We start from the raw sequence: 13510 nt of genomic DNA, 5'->3' as shown, positions 1-13510 counted from the left end.
AAGAGGGAATGCCTCCTTAAATTTCGTGTCTGCTCCACACCAACCTCTTGGTTAGTCCCTATTTAGCTTTGGCTAGTCCGTCCCCACCTTCTTTGTGGGCAAAGCTTCCACTGACAGGCCACCATTCTCTGCTATGTCACTGTGGTTTCTACTCAGCACCCCAGTCTGGGGTCCCGGCTCCGTCCTCCTCACGGTGGTCCTCCTGCTTAGACTAAGTGTGTGTATCTGGCATAAGTGTTATCTCTGGGACCTCCAGCACTGCTCCACAGACCTGACCGGGAAGACGGCAGTGGTGACTGGGGCCAACAGCGGTGAGTGCTCATCCTGCCCTGTCACCTCACATGGGCCACAGCCTCCAACAGCCCCAACAGGGAGGGCAGAGAGGAGGATGAGCACCCACTCTCAGACCCTTGTCTCTCACCTTCCTTCGTTGCCCTCTCCGCACTACCTGGACCAGCCTTCTCTGAAGCTGCCCTCCCACAGGCATTGGGAAGAGCGTGTCCCAGGAGCTGGCCCGCCACGGGGCGCGTGTGATCCTGGCCTGCCGCAGCCGTGAGTGTCGGCAGCAAGCCCTGGACGAGATACGAGCAGCCTCAAAGAGCAACCAGCTCCTGCTTGGTGAGGTGGACGTGAGCTCGATGGCCTCCATCCGGAGCTTTGCTCAGTGGCTTCTGCGCGAGCATCCAGAGATACACCTACTGGTTAACAATGCTGCAGTCTGCGGTGTGTGTCTTGACTTACTTCCCCTAAACACATTTCAGGAGCCTCCTTTCTGGCTCAGGGACCCCAAAACAGGCAGCCCCAAGCCTAACCTGTATATCCTGTGGAAACACTCTTAATTCGGACACTGTCCTATTGGACACTGAAGCTACCTTAAGTTGTAGCTTCACACTTCACTGCCCCGATGTTGACACATACATGCTCCTGTGGCTTTTCTACTGAACCCTCATATATCCTCCCCAGACATCATCTCCCTCAGGACTATCATTTCATCACCCACCACCTATGTTTTCATCTCCTCCCAGGATTGCCCACAACACGTACCCCAGAGGGCCTTGATGTCACCTTTGCCACCAACTACACTGGACCCTTTCTGCTCACAAATCTGCTCCAAGGTAAGGAAGGATGGGTGCTTATTGTCTGTGCTGCCCCTGTGTCTTCATTCCTCTGGCATTTTCATGTCTTACTGCCTCCCATGGTCCCCAGATGCTTGCTGAACGATGCCCCAGTACACTTTTGCTGGACACAGCAGGGGAACCCACTTGGCAGAAGCCTGGATTAGGAGGCTGGTAATGGAATCAGTCAGCCCCAAATACAAGCAGCAAGAAGGTGTGGCAGAAGCCTGGATTAGGAGGCTGGTAATGGAATCAGTCAGCCCCAAATACAAGCAGCAAGAAGGTGTAAGATCTATACAGGCCACCTCCCCGTCCCCCAGGTCTGAGTACTAGCCTGACCAGGAGTCACTCATCTCAACAAAAGCTTTCTGAAGTCACTAGGCTGCTAGGATTAAGGAAGTTCTTCCTGGGGAGGTGGGGCTGGGTGGCAGGCATATCCTCCCTAACAGTGTTTTCTAGATGGTCTAATGACCTCTTAAAAAGCAAATTAATTTTTGGCCAGGTAATACACTTCCAAAGTACAAAATCGAAAGTGTTGAAGTATACAGAAGGATATACAGAAAAAAAAGAAAAAAAGGAAGAAAAGGAAGTCTCCTCTCCTTGAAAAGCAGCTCCCCATCCCCCTCCTGGGGGGCAGCTGCCATTGCCAGGGTCTCATGTTCCCTTTAGCGGGCAATTAAAGTAACCCCAACGGGAAAGTGCAGAAAGGTCAAACTCAATGCATCTGCAAGTATAAAAGTTTTTTCCCCCTTTCCAAAAAGAGTAATATGCTACAACAACCTATGTGTACTTTGCTTAATAATAGTTCCTTAAACTGTCTTCTCTCCTGTCTTCCCTCCTGCCACTAAATCACCATTCATCATACCACTGTCTTGCTTCAGGTCCTTTGAAGGTAGTCTATGCTTTATAGATATAAAACCTAAGCTGCTTCTCTCCACTTACGAGTCCCTCTGCAGACTGAGAGCCTCACCGTTGTCTTTCCCAGACTTACACTCTTGTCACCAGCCAGCCAATCTGTATCTCTTGGACCACACTCTTTTTTAAATTCTGGCTGCGCTTTTGCACATCTGTTTCCCTTTATCTGGAATATCCCTTCCCATCCCTTTAAGGCAGAGTAGCTTTAGCTCAGCTGCCAGCACTCAGCACAGATCCCGCTTGTGCTGTGGACTCTGCCCTGACCCCTCTGCCTCCCCAGCTGCCCCCATTTCCAGGGCTCCCTTCGCCCCTGTGCCCGTCTCTGTTCCTGCACTGACGCTGCTGCGTGAAGATCAGCCTCCAACTCGGCCGTGAGCCCCTGTCACTGTGTCTGCAAGTTTGGGGTTCATTGTCCTCTTTAAGAATAATTTTCTCTCCAACAACTTTTGGCTAGATACCTCCTGCTCAACTTTTCATTTGTGATTCTTCCTTTAAATGTAGGCTCAAGACAGTTTTAGCATTTTGAAACAACAGGCAAACTCATATGTGAGTGCTAGTATTTTTCATACTTTATATAATCCAGACATTTTTTTAATACAGTTACGTACTCTTTTTTCTTTTTCTTTTTTTAAGATTTAACTTGTTCTCTTGAGAGTAATTATACTTTCCTTTTTTTTTTGAAGGTAGTTTAAAAAAATTTTAAAGCCCCACTTTTCCAAGTATCTCTGCATACGGTTCTTGTCCCCTAAACTTAGCACCCATATGTCCTTAGCACGGAGTTTGTGTCTGCCATAGTCCAGGGGCCTAATGGATAGTCGTGCAATGAATAAGCAAGTGACTGAATCTATGAATGTGTGAAAGACAGCTTTCACAGCGTTTCCAGTCTCTCCTTCCCCCACTTAGCCCTCAGTGAGATAAAAATATGAACCAGGATCAATTACCTCCAGCTGGCAGGTGGAAGAAGAGCAAGGCAAAACCCCACTTTTATTTTAGGCAAAGAAACCAAAAAACTCCCACAAAGACCAAAAAACAAAACCCCCAAACAAAGCAAAAGACACACTGAACTACAACAAGAGGAAAAGCGTGAGGAAAGCAGCTGGAACGGAAACGCAGCCTCGGTCACACCCAGCTCCCCCGCGCCTCACCTGGGCGTCTGCGCGGGGGGCCGCGCTCCCCCGGGGGGTTAATGGAGAAGCAGGCCGGCCGGGGGGGGGGGGCGGGCGTGGGCGCGAACTCCCGGCCTTGCCCTGAGAGTGTGTGGCCCTCTCTCCTCCCAGGGGCCCTACAACGGGCGGGGGCAGCCCGAGTGGTCAACGTGTCTTCCTTCAGGCAAGAGAAAGGGTACATTGACGAGGAGCACCTGACAGGGGCTGGTAGACCTTTGACCTTCAACCAGAACTATGACTGCAGCAAACTGCTTTTGGCCTCATTCACTGGGAAGCTTGCCCAGAGACTTCAAGGGACAGGTAATTGCCTCTGGCAGCCCCTGCTCCTCCACTCCCAGGGCTTCCTCCCAGTCCTTCACATCTCATCGCATGTTCTGACCATGAAATATTCCCAGTGTCCCCCGAGCCAGCTGTAAACCTCCACCCTTTGTCATCTGTGCGCCCTCTATTTCTCTCAACCCCATCTTCATGTCTCCCCTTCAACCCTTTTTCCGACGCTCATCACCCACAACTCCCTCTCTCCCAGTATTTTCCAGTACCAACACCATCCATCGTGTTCCCCCTAAAGTTCACCCTGCACTTTCAAATACTTAAGTCCGCTTCCTGGCTTGGATATCGCCATTCATGTGAGTTACAGATCCCTGACTTCAGGCACCACCTCGAGTGTCTGGTCACCTCCACCGGGCAGGGCTGGTAGGGCCCTCCCCTCTTTGCACATCCTAGAGCCATGTTTAACCCTTTCCTCCTCTCACTGTGCTTTCCACTACGGTTGTCTCTCCCTCTCTCAGGTGTGACTGTGAACTCCGTGGACCCTGGCGTTGTGTACACAGAGATCATGAAGAATTTCTCTTGGTTATATCGTTTCATCTTCTGGCTCCTCAGCTTCTTCTTCAAGGTGGGTGGGGAGGAGCTGGCTCTGCCTGAAGGGGTTGGGGCAGGGGGTCTGCTGCTCAGTGTGTCCCTTCAGGCTACAGTCTGCCTGGCTTTTAATCCTCCTCCTCCTCCCCCACCCCCGTGTCTCCGCAGAACAGCAAACAGGGTGCAGTCCCAGTGCTCTACCTGAGCTTGGCAAAGGAGCTAGATGGCATTTCTGGAAAACATTTTAGCAGTTCCGGTGTGATAACTCTTGCCCCTAAAGCTGCCCGAGATCCTCACGTGGCCCAAAGCCTCTGGGATACTTCAGCCCGACTAACAAATCTAGACAAGATGGACTGACCTCTGTGACCCCTGCCCTGACTCGCCGCCTTCCCCCTGACTCCCAGCCCTCACTCGGATTTTGCGTTCTGCTTGTCAGTTCCAAGGAACAATCAGTCACCTTGTTTGGTGTAATGACCACTTCCTCTTCCTGTTGGCTCCACGCATGAGAGCTCAGCTTAGCCTGGGGACAGCTCCAGCTTCTACTTTATAGCCATTTCTCAGATGGAAGTGTTCATCTCTTGGGCACTAGGATCTCCAAACCTACGGAGCCCCGTGTTGTGGTGACGGGGGAGTAAAGGTCCTTCCGGTGGTCTATTAGGGTTCCTGGCTTTGGAGGAGGCAGCACCACATAGTGTCCTCTGGCCCAAGGCATATACCACACAGCTGCAGGACAGCACCCCAGCTGCACAGGGTGTTGTCTCCCAGCTGGTACAGTAACTGCCCAGGTAATGTATCAGACCAGCTGCTCCTGGATGCTGAGTCATGTGATAAGGCAGGTGAATTCTCAGAGTGAGAGCCCACTGCTTCTTTTCTGGGGTCTTTGTTCATCAACAGGTTTTCGTTTTGTTTTGTTTTGTTTTTTATGGTGGTGCTGGGGATTGAACCTAGGACCTCGTGCATGCTAAGCATGCTCTCTGCCACTCAGCTGTACCCTCCCCCTCATCAACATAAATTTTGGAATCAGTTTTTCAAATTTCACAGAAACAAATCCTTTAGGGATTTTGGTACATCTACTTGGCAGGATTGACGTTTTTATGATAATGTGTTGTCCTAAAAATGAACAAGGTGTACTTATATCTATTGAAATCTTATTAATACCTTCATAAAATTTCAAATAATTTTATCCATAAAGATCGTGCATACGTCTTACTATAATTCCTTGCTTTTTATGCTACTGCACATGGTATTTTAAAATTCATATATTAATCATATATCAAACAACTTTATTAAGGTTTCTAATTCTAATAAGTTATCTGTAGATTCTTTTGGTTTTTCCACATAGAACATCACACCATCTAGGGATAATAACAGATTTCTTTCTTCCGTTTCAACTATTATAAATCTTGTTTCTTTTCCCAGACCTTAATTGATTTTCTAGTATTAAACCAAACTTGCTTTTAAACCAACTTGGTCAGAGTATTACTTTCATATACATTGCTAAATGTAGTATGCTTGTGTTTTGGTTTGGAACTTTTTACTGTGTTCGTAAATGAGACCGGCCTATACTGCCCTTTCCCTTACTTGTATTGCCATTGTCTGGTTTTGCTGTCATGGATATGTTCATTTTATAAAATGAATTTGGGATTTGTGTTCATCCAGGGACATCATATGAGAAGCAAATGTCAATAAATTGATAGGGGACATAGCTATGAGGGAAAATGGGGAAGAAGCTGGGAGAAGCTGGGAAAAGCTGGGAGAAGCTGGGAGACCCACCAGACTGTGAGACAAGTCTGACCCTGAGTGAAGGAGAGGAGGCTGGGAAGGAGCTTCTTAGGGTGTGGTGTGGTAATTTTTCCATTTTAAACCTCCCTCTCTTGTTTTGAAAGTATACCATCCATTTCTGCTCTTTATTGGTTAGTCTAAAAATTTTAACCTGCATGTTTAGTTTAACAGTGTCTTTAATCAATATCTTTATTTTTCTTTTAAACAATACATAGATCTTAGAATTCTTCAACATTAATCATTCCCTTTGAAGCTGTATACTTTTGTAACCCGATAATTTAATTATATTATTTCATTAATTTCACAAATCAGGTATTTTGTTATTCTCAATAGCTGATATTTGCGTCGACTTACCCATGTGTTTCATATTTCCTCTGCTCGCTCTTCTTTTTTATGTCTCAGATCTTCTGTCTGGGATTATTTTCCTTCCATCTTGAAGTATATGTTTTAGAGGTTCCTTTGATGGGGATTCGTGGTAGACAGACTTCTAGGTGGCTCCCAAGGTCCCCGCCCCCTTGTGTGCACATTCTCCACAGTCTCCTCCTCCTGAGTGTGCGGAGACTCCTGAAAACGATGGCAGTGCACTCCTGCGATTATGTTATGTATCTGGTAAAGGGGTTTGCTGATGTAGTGAGAGCCAGAACCATTTGGCTGTGTGTGTGTGTGTGTGTGTGTGTGAATGAACAATATTTTTTCATGTCTACCATAGTTATCTTCAACTCTTTCTGTTACATGTTTCTGTGTTTGAGTTCCTCAAAGCTTTCCAAGGTTTGTGTCATTCATTAATTTATTCATTAAATAAATAAGCCATTTGCAGCAACATGGATGGACCTGGAGATCATCATTCTAAGTGAAGTAAGCTAGAAAGAGAAAGAAAAATACTATATGATATCACTCGTATGTGGAATCTAAAAAAAGAAAAAAGGGTACACTAATGAACTCATCTACATAACAGAAACAGACTCTAAGAGATAGTAAACAATCTTAGGGTTACGGAAGTGGATGGAAGGGGGTTAGAAGCGATAAATTTGGGAGTCTGAGATTTGCAAATGATAGCCACTATATATAAAAATGAGTAAGAAACAGATTTCTTCTATATAGCACAGGGAACTATATTCAATATCTTGTAATAACCTTTAGTGAAAAAGAATATGAAAACAAATATATGTATATATATGCATGACTGGGACATTATGTTGTACGCCAGAAATTGATACAGTATAATTGACTATACTTCAATAATTTAAAAAAAGTATCAGCTGTAACAAAATGAAGATGAATCTGTGCTCTTGACCCACAATAAAATGCCCATCAATTCTTTTAATTAATAAATAAATAAATAAATAAATAAATAAATGTATGTGTTTGTGGCGTGTCAGCTGATCAAGACATCGTTCTATATGTTAGTGTCCTACAGTGATGGATAAAATAGACAAGCATCCACGAAGTCAAGTGGTCTGTATTCTAGCGGAGTGAGAGGCATAATAAACACAAATATGTTGTAAGAATCCATAGGTGTGAGTGCTGTGGACACAAAAGAAGCAAGAAAGGAAAGAGGGAGTGCCGTGATGAGGGGCTGGGGTTGAAATTTTAAATAGGTTGGCCAGGTAAAGACTCAAGAAATCAATTGACTTTGAGTTAATGAAAGGGAAGGCGATTTTGGGTGGACCAGACCTAATCAGGTGAGCCCTTTAAAAGGGTTCAGGCTTCCTCAGAAGTCAGAGAGTCTCCTGTTCACCTTGAAGAAGCACACTGCCCCGTTGTGGAGCAGCCACGGGGCCTCTGGTAGTCGAGGCTTCAGTTCTGCGGTTGCAAGGAGCAGAATTTTGTCAATAACCGGTGAGCTTGGAAGAGGACTAGGAGCCCAGGTGAGACTGCAGCCCTGAACGACGCCTGGATTTCAGCCTGGTGAGATCCTGAGCAGAGGACCCAGCTAACCTACCCAGACTGCCAACCCATAGAAACCGTGAGACAGTGCATGTTTTCTTTTAAGCCACTGAGGTTGTAATCATTTCTTATCCAGAGACAGGTCACAAATACAGCATCTAGTAACAGTAAACTGCTTCAGTTTTATTTGTGTGAAAATGTCTTTATTTCACCCTCATTTTTTAAGAATCATTTTGCTGGAAAAGGTTGACAGTTATTGTCTCTTATTCTGTTGAAGATAGTATTTTTCACCTCTGGCTTTCATCATTGCTGTTGAGAAATCGGATACTAATCTAACAGTTACTTTGTGGGGAATCTGCTCTCTTGTTCCTTCTCTATACTTTAAATTCCCTTTTCTGTTGTTAAAAATAAATGAAACATATTCATTTTATATACTGTAACATTCCAATATCAGTAATCTTTGCAGGTTTGAATAGTTTATGGCAGCTTCTTTCTTTGTGTGTTTAGTGACTTTGTGCCCTCATGGTGCTTGGAGGTGTAGCTCTAGAAATGATTAGATTCCTAGGATTAAGCTACTTTCCCCAGAGGAGTTTATGTTTAGTTTGGCCAGGTTTCCAGGAGTGCTGTACTGACTTGGATCACCTTAACTTACATTTTTGTCTTGGAATTTTTGGGCCACTCACATGGTATACATTCTGCCCCCAAATCTGTGTGAGTACAGACTTATTATTTAGAATTATAAGTGAGGATTTTCCCCCCACTACACCCAGAAATAAGGATGAGGTGGGCTTATATCCTCACCGTTTCCCTCTGCAGGGCCCTTTTTCTGTCTGAAGTTCACTCTCTGGGGGGAGTTACTCTTTGAGTATCCAGGCTTTACTTTATGTGTATGGGGAATAGTTTTTCATGTCAACCTTCTCTGCTCAACCCCAGATTTTGTCTCCTGCCCCTGTTTATGGCCTTGTAAGCCCTGGTTTCAGGCCCCCAGGGGCTGGCTTCACAAATGCTGGTCTAGCTGTCACCTGTGTCTTGGGAATCATAATTTCATATCTTCTCTCGCTTCTGAGGATTTCCCTTCCTTTCCCACCAGTTCATCCAGACAACACAAATAAACAGGTGTGTGTGTGTGTGTGTGTGTGTGTGTGTGTGTGTGTGTGTGTGTGTGAGAAGCGTTGCATCCAGCGTTTATGGCTGCGCTGCATCAGGGGCGGTCTCTGTGATACTTAGTCCTCTGTGGTGCCAGGAATGGGAGCGTCCAATGTTTGCCTTCCTTTCTCCTTCCTTCTCTCTTTCTTTCTTTTGCATTTGGATAATCAGTTGTCCTGGCACTATTTGTTGAATAGTGTGTCCTTTCCACACTGATTAATAATGTAAATTTTGTCACACCAAAATTTCACGTGTATTCAACTGGAAACATAAAGAGGGAACCACAGCAGGACGGTAGGAGGGGCGTGCTCGTGGTATAATTGGGCCCCATTCCCCTGGGTGGGCGACCCACAAGCTGAAGAATAATTAAGTCGCAGAGGCCCTCCCACTCTCCCTTAGAGTGAGAGCTCTAAGTCCCATGTCAGGCTCCCCAGCCTGGGGGTCTGGCACTGGGAGGAGTAGGAGACCCCGGGACATCTGGCTTTGAAGGCCAGTGGGGCTTAACCCCAGGAGCCCACAGAACTGGGGGAAAGAGTTCGTTCTCTTGGGAAGCATACACAGAATCTTGCATCCACTAGGTCCAAGGGCAGAGTCAGTGATTTTGAAGTGGGAGGAAAGGGGACAGGGCACAGCCATTGGAGGAATTACATAGCAATTGAGGACAGGACAAGATGGCAGAAGATTTGACTTCCAGTTGTCCTTGAGCCTCATGGTGCACCCACATGTGCTGTGACAGTTCCCAGGCTGACCATATAAGGTCAAAAAGTGGGTGGGGGCATTTCCTGGAAATCCTCGACCGTCCCCCAGAGTAGTTGGAATAATCCTCCTGCTCATTAGTATATGAAATAACCAAGCCCACAAAACCTAACAACTCCGCACCTCGTGGATGCTCACTCTCTCTCTCTCTTTCTCTCTTGCCTTCTGATGTGGCCCACACTCTGCCTATGGAGTGTGTATCTCCTAAGCTGTTTTCCCTTCTGAGTGAGATAGTCCACACCCAGCCTATGGAGTGTGTGTGTCTCTAAATAAACCTGCCTTCACTTTGCCATGCTTTGCTCTTGAATTCTGTCCTGCACGAGGCAAGAACCTATTCTCGCCCAACAATTTCATAGGAACCTGGGTCAGAACTGTTTGCTTGTTTTAGAAGTTCTGCTGAGGAGGTAGTGGGTGGCTGTGGCTTATGCTGAGGACATAAAAGCTGGTGATGGACATTCCTGGAGTGTTCATCCACATGAGCTCTCCTGGTGGCTGACATCTTGATTGCATCATTGGCACCAAGACCTACCCCCACCCAACAGCCTGTAGGCTTAAGGGCTGGGAAGCCTCAGGCCAAACAACTTACTGGGTGGGAACACAGCCCCACCCATCAGCAGACCTCCCGAGCCACAAACACCTCTAGACAGCGCCCTACCCACCAGAGGTCCAGGACCAAGCTTCACCTAGCAGTGGGCAGGCCCCAGCTCCTCCCGCCAGGAACCCTGCATAAGCCTCTAGTCCAGCCTCATCCACCAGGGGGAAGATATCAAAAGTAAGAAAATAACAACCCCAAAGCCTGTGGAAGGAATCCACAAACAGGCCAGACTACACTGGGACCAGCTGGACCCTGACCCTTGGGTGACAAGAGAGGAGTGTGCTGCTGGGACACATAGGACGTCTCCCAGAGGGCCACTTCTCCAAGGTCAAGAAATGTAACTAACCTACCTAAAAATACAAATAGAAAGACAGACAATATGAGGCAGCAGAGGAATATCTCCCAGGCAAAGGCACAAGATAAATTCCCAGAAGAAATAACTGATGAGGAGACAGGCAATTTATGCGAGAAAGAGCTTAAAGTAATGATGGCCAAGATGCTCAGAGAACTCAAGAGTACAGATGCACAGAGGGAAGTTCTTAGCAGAGTTGGAAAATATAAAGAACACCCAAACAGAGTTGAAGAATAAAATCACTGAATGTATAACACTCTAGAAGGAACCAAGAATAGACTAAATAAGGCAGAAGAATGGATCAGCGGGCTAGAAGACAGATTAGTGGAAATCACTACTGCAGAACAGAAAAAAGAATGAAAAGAAATGAGGCTAGTTTAAGAGAACTCTGGGACAGCATGAAGCACTCTAATATTTGCATTATAGGGGTCCCAGAAAGAGAAGAGAGAGAGAAATGACTGGAGAAAATTTTTGAAGAGATAATAACCGAAAACTTCCCCAACCTTGGAAAGTAAACAGTCACCCAAGTCCAGGATGTGCAGAGAGTTCACACAGGATCAACCCAAAGAAGAACGCACCAAGGCACATAGTCATCAAACTGACAGAAATTCAAGATAAGGAGAAAATATCAAAATTATCAAGAGAAAATCAACAAAGAACATACAAGGGAACTCTCATAAGGTTATCAGCTGAGTTTTTAGCAGACACTGTACTGGCCAGAAGGGAGTGGCACAATATATTTAAACTGATCAAAGGCAAAAACTTAACAACCAAGAATATTCTATCCAGCAAGGCTCTCATTCGAATTTGATGGAGAAATCACAGCATCACAGACAAACAAAAGCTAAAAGAATTCAGCACCACCAAAGCAGCTTGACAACAAATGTTAAAGGAACTTCTCTAGTCATCAAACCCTAAGAAAAGAGAACAAAAAGAAGAAAGAGAAAAAAATAGACCTATAAAAAAATTGCTTTGGCAGTTCATGGTTTTCTATGGTTCCATATAAATTTTGGAATTTTTTTTCTAGTTCTATGGAACATGTGAGTATTTTGACAAGGGTTGCATTGGATCTGTAGATTGCTTTGGGTAGTATGGCCATTTTGATAATGTTGATTCTTCTAATCCAAGAGCACAGGATATCTTTCCATTTCTTTGTATCATCTTCAATTTCCTTCACCAAAGTTTTACAGTTTTCAGAGTATAGGTTATGTTTATTTCTAGATATTTTGTTGTTTTTGATGCAATGGAAATGTTTATTTATGCAAGTTATAAAATTCTGGGTTTTAAAAAATTTTTATTTATTTTTTTGTAGGGGTAATTAGGTTTATTTATTTATTTTTGGAGGAGGTACTGGGGATTGAACCCAGGACCTCATGTATGCTAAGCATGCACTCTTCCACTTGAGCTATATCCTCCCTAAAATTCTGGTTTTTGAAGTTAAAAAAAAAATGAATGAAGGGCTGCAAATGACAAAACACCCTTTTTTAATGGGTGAGCTGTATTCCATTACATATATACGCTACATCTTATTTATCCACTCATGTATTTATGTGCACTTAGGATGCTTCCATATCTTGGCGATTATAAATAATGTTGCTGTTAATAGTAGGGTGTATGTATCTTTTGAATTAATGTTTTTGTTTTTCTCGGACACATGCCCAGGAATGAAGTTGCTGGGCCATATGGTGGTTCTATTGTTACGTTTTTGAGAAACCTCCATATTGTTCTCCATGGTGGCTGCACCAATTTACATTCCCCCCAACAGTGTACAAAGGTTCCCTTGTCTCCACGTCCTTGCCGACATTTGTTATTGGTGCTCTTTTTGGTGATGGCCATTCTGACAGGTGTGAGATGATGTCTCACTGTGATTTTGATTTGCATTCCCCTGATATTAGTGATGCTGAACAATTTTTCATGTTCCTGTGGGCCATCTGCATTTCTTCTTTTGGAGAAATGTCTGTTCAGTTCTTCTGCTCATATTTTAAATGATTCGGTTGGTTCATTATTTACTTTTTAATTGAAGTGCAGTTGATTAAATATTTTGTATTAGTGTCTGGTGTGCAGCACGGATGGACTTGGAGGGCATTATGCTAAGTGAAATAAGTCAGACAGACAAAGACAAATACTGTAAAATATCACTTATATGTGGAATCTAAAAAATATACAACAAACTAGGGAATGTAACAGAAAAGAAAACAGACTCACAGATGTAGAGAAGGAACTAGTTCGTGGTTACCAGCGGGGAGAGGGGAGGGGGAGGGCCAGGATGGAGGTGGAGGATTAGGAGGTACAAAGTATCACGTACACAATGAGCCGCAAGGCCCTGTTGTACAGTGTAGGGAAAAGAGCCCATATTTTATAATCACTGTAAGTGGACTATAACCTTTAAAACATTGTGAATCTCTATATTGCATACCTGTAACATATCATACTGTACATCAACTATACTTCAATTAAAAATATATTACAAAATAAATACATAAACAAATTTTAAAAATGGTTAAAAATTTCACGTGTATGCATGTTTGTTTAGGTTTAGATTTGTTCCTGTTCTAATGTCTGTTTCTCTGTCCCAACATCAACACCACATTGCCTTAATTACTGCAACTTTAGAATAAGCACAGCCACCCCTTCAACTATGTTTTTTTTTCTTCAGGAGTTCTTGAAACGTGGCTCATGTGACTGAGGAAATGAATTTTAAATTTTGTTTAATTTAAATTTAATTAAATTTAAGTAAAAGACATATACAATCCAGTTATTGGAAAACTTCTAAATATGTTTGAAATAAGTTGCACACATGAATCTAGTTTTTCAATTGTGAATTTTATGAAATCTAAATGAGACTGAATATTACCAATGAAAATTTACCATATGAATAGAAATAATGTGCCAAATACACACAGGATTTCAAATGACTTGGTACAAAAATGTAAAATAG

The 13510-nt window shown here is 44.1% G+C and overlaps 1 protein-coding gene across 1 annotated transcript; it reads left to right on the top strand.

Annotated features, from left to right (window-relative positions):
- Positions 1 to 70: 70 nt before the first annotated feature.
- On the top strand, positions 71 to 5211 carry LOC105083212 (retinol dehydrogenase 12-like). Its single transcript, XM_074341382.1, has 6 exons — positions 71 to 311; positions 484 to 723; positions 1026 to 1115; positions 3308 to 3496; positions 3985 to 4091; positions 4223 to 5211. Exons 1-6 carry the CDS (start codon positions 134 to 136, stop codon positions 4409 to 4411), a joined length of 993 nt encoding a protein of 330 aa, XP_074197483.1. The 5' UTR covers positions 71 to 133; the 3' UTR covers positions 4412 to 5211.
- Positions 5212 to 13510: the final 8299 nt, after the last annotated feature.

Source organism: Camelus bactrianus, chromosome 15 (assembly GCF_048773025.1).
Source record: "Camelus bactrianus isolate YW-2024 breed Bactrian camel chromosome 15, ASM4877302v1, whole genome shotgun sequence".
Taxonomy (NCBI): Eukaryota; Metazoa; Chordata; class Mammalia; order Artiodactyla; family Camelidae; genus Camelus; species Camelus bactrianus.
This window is presented reverse-complemented; position numbering and strand designations above follow the sequence as displayed.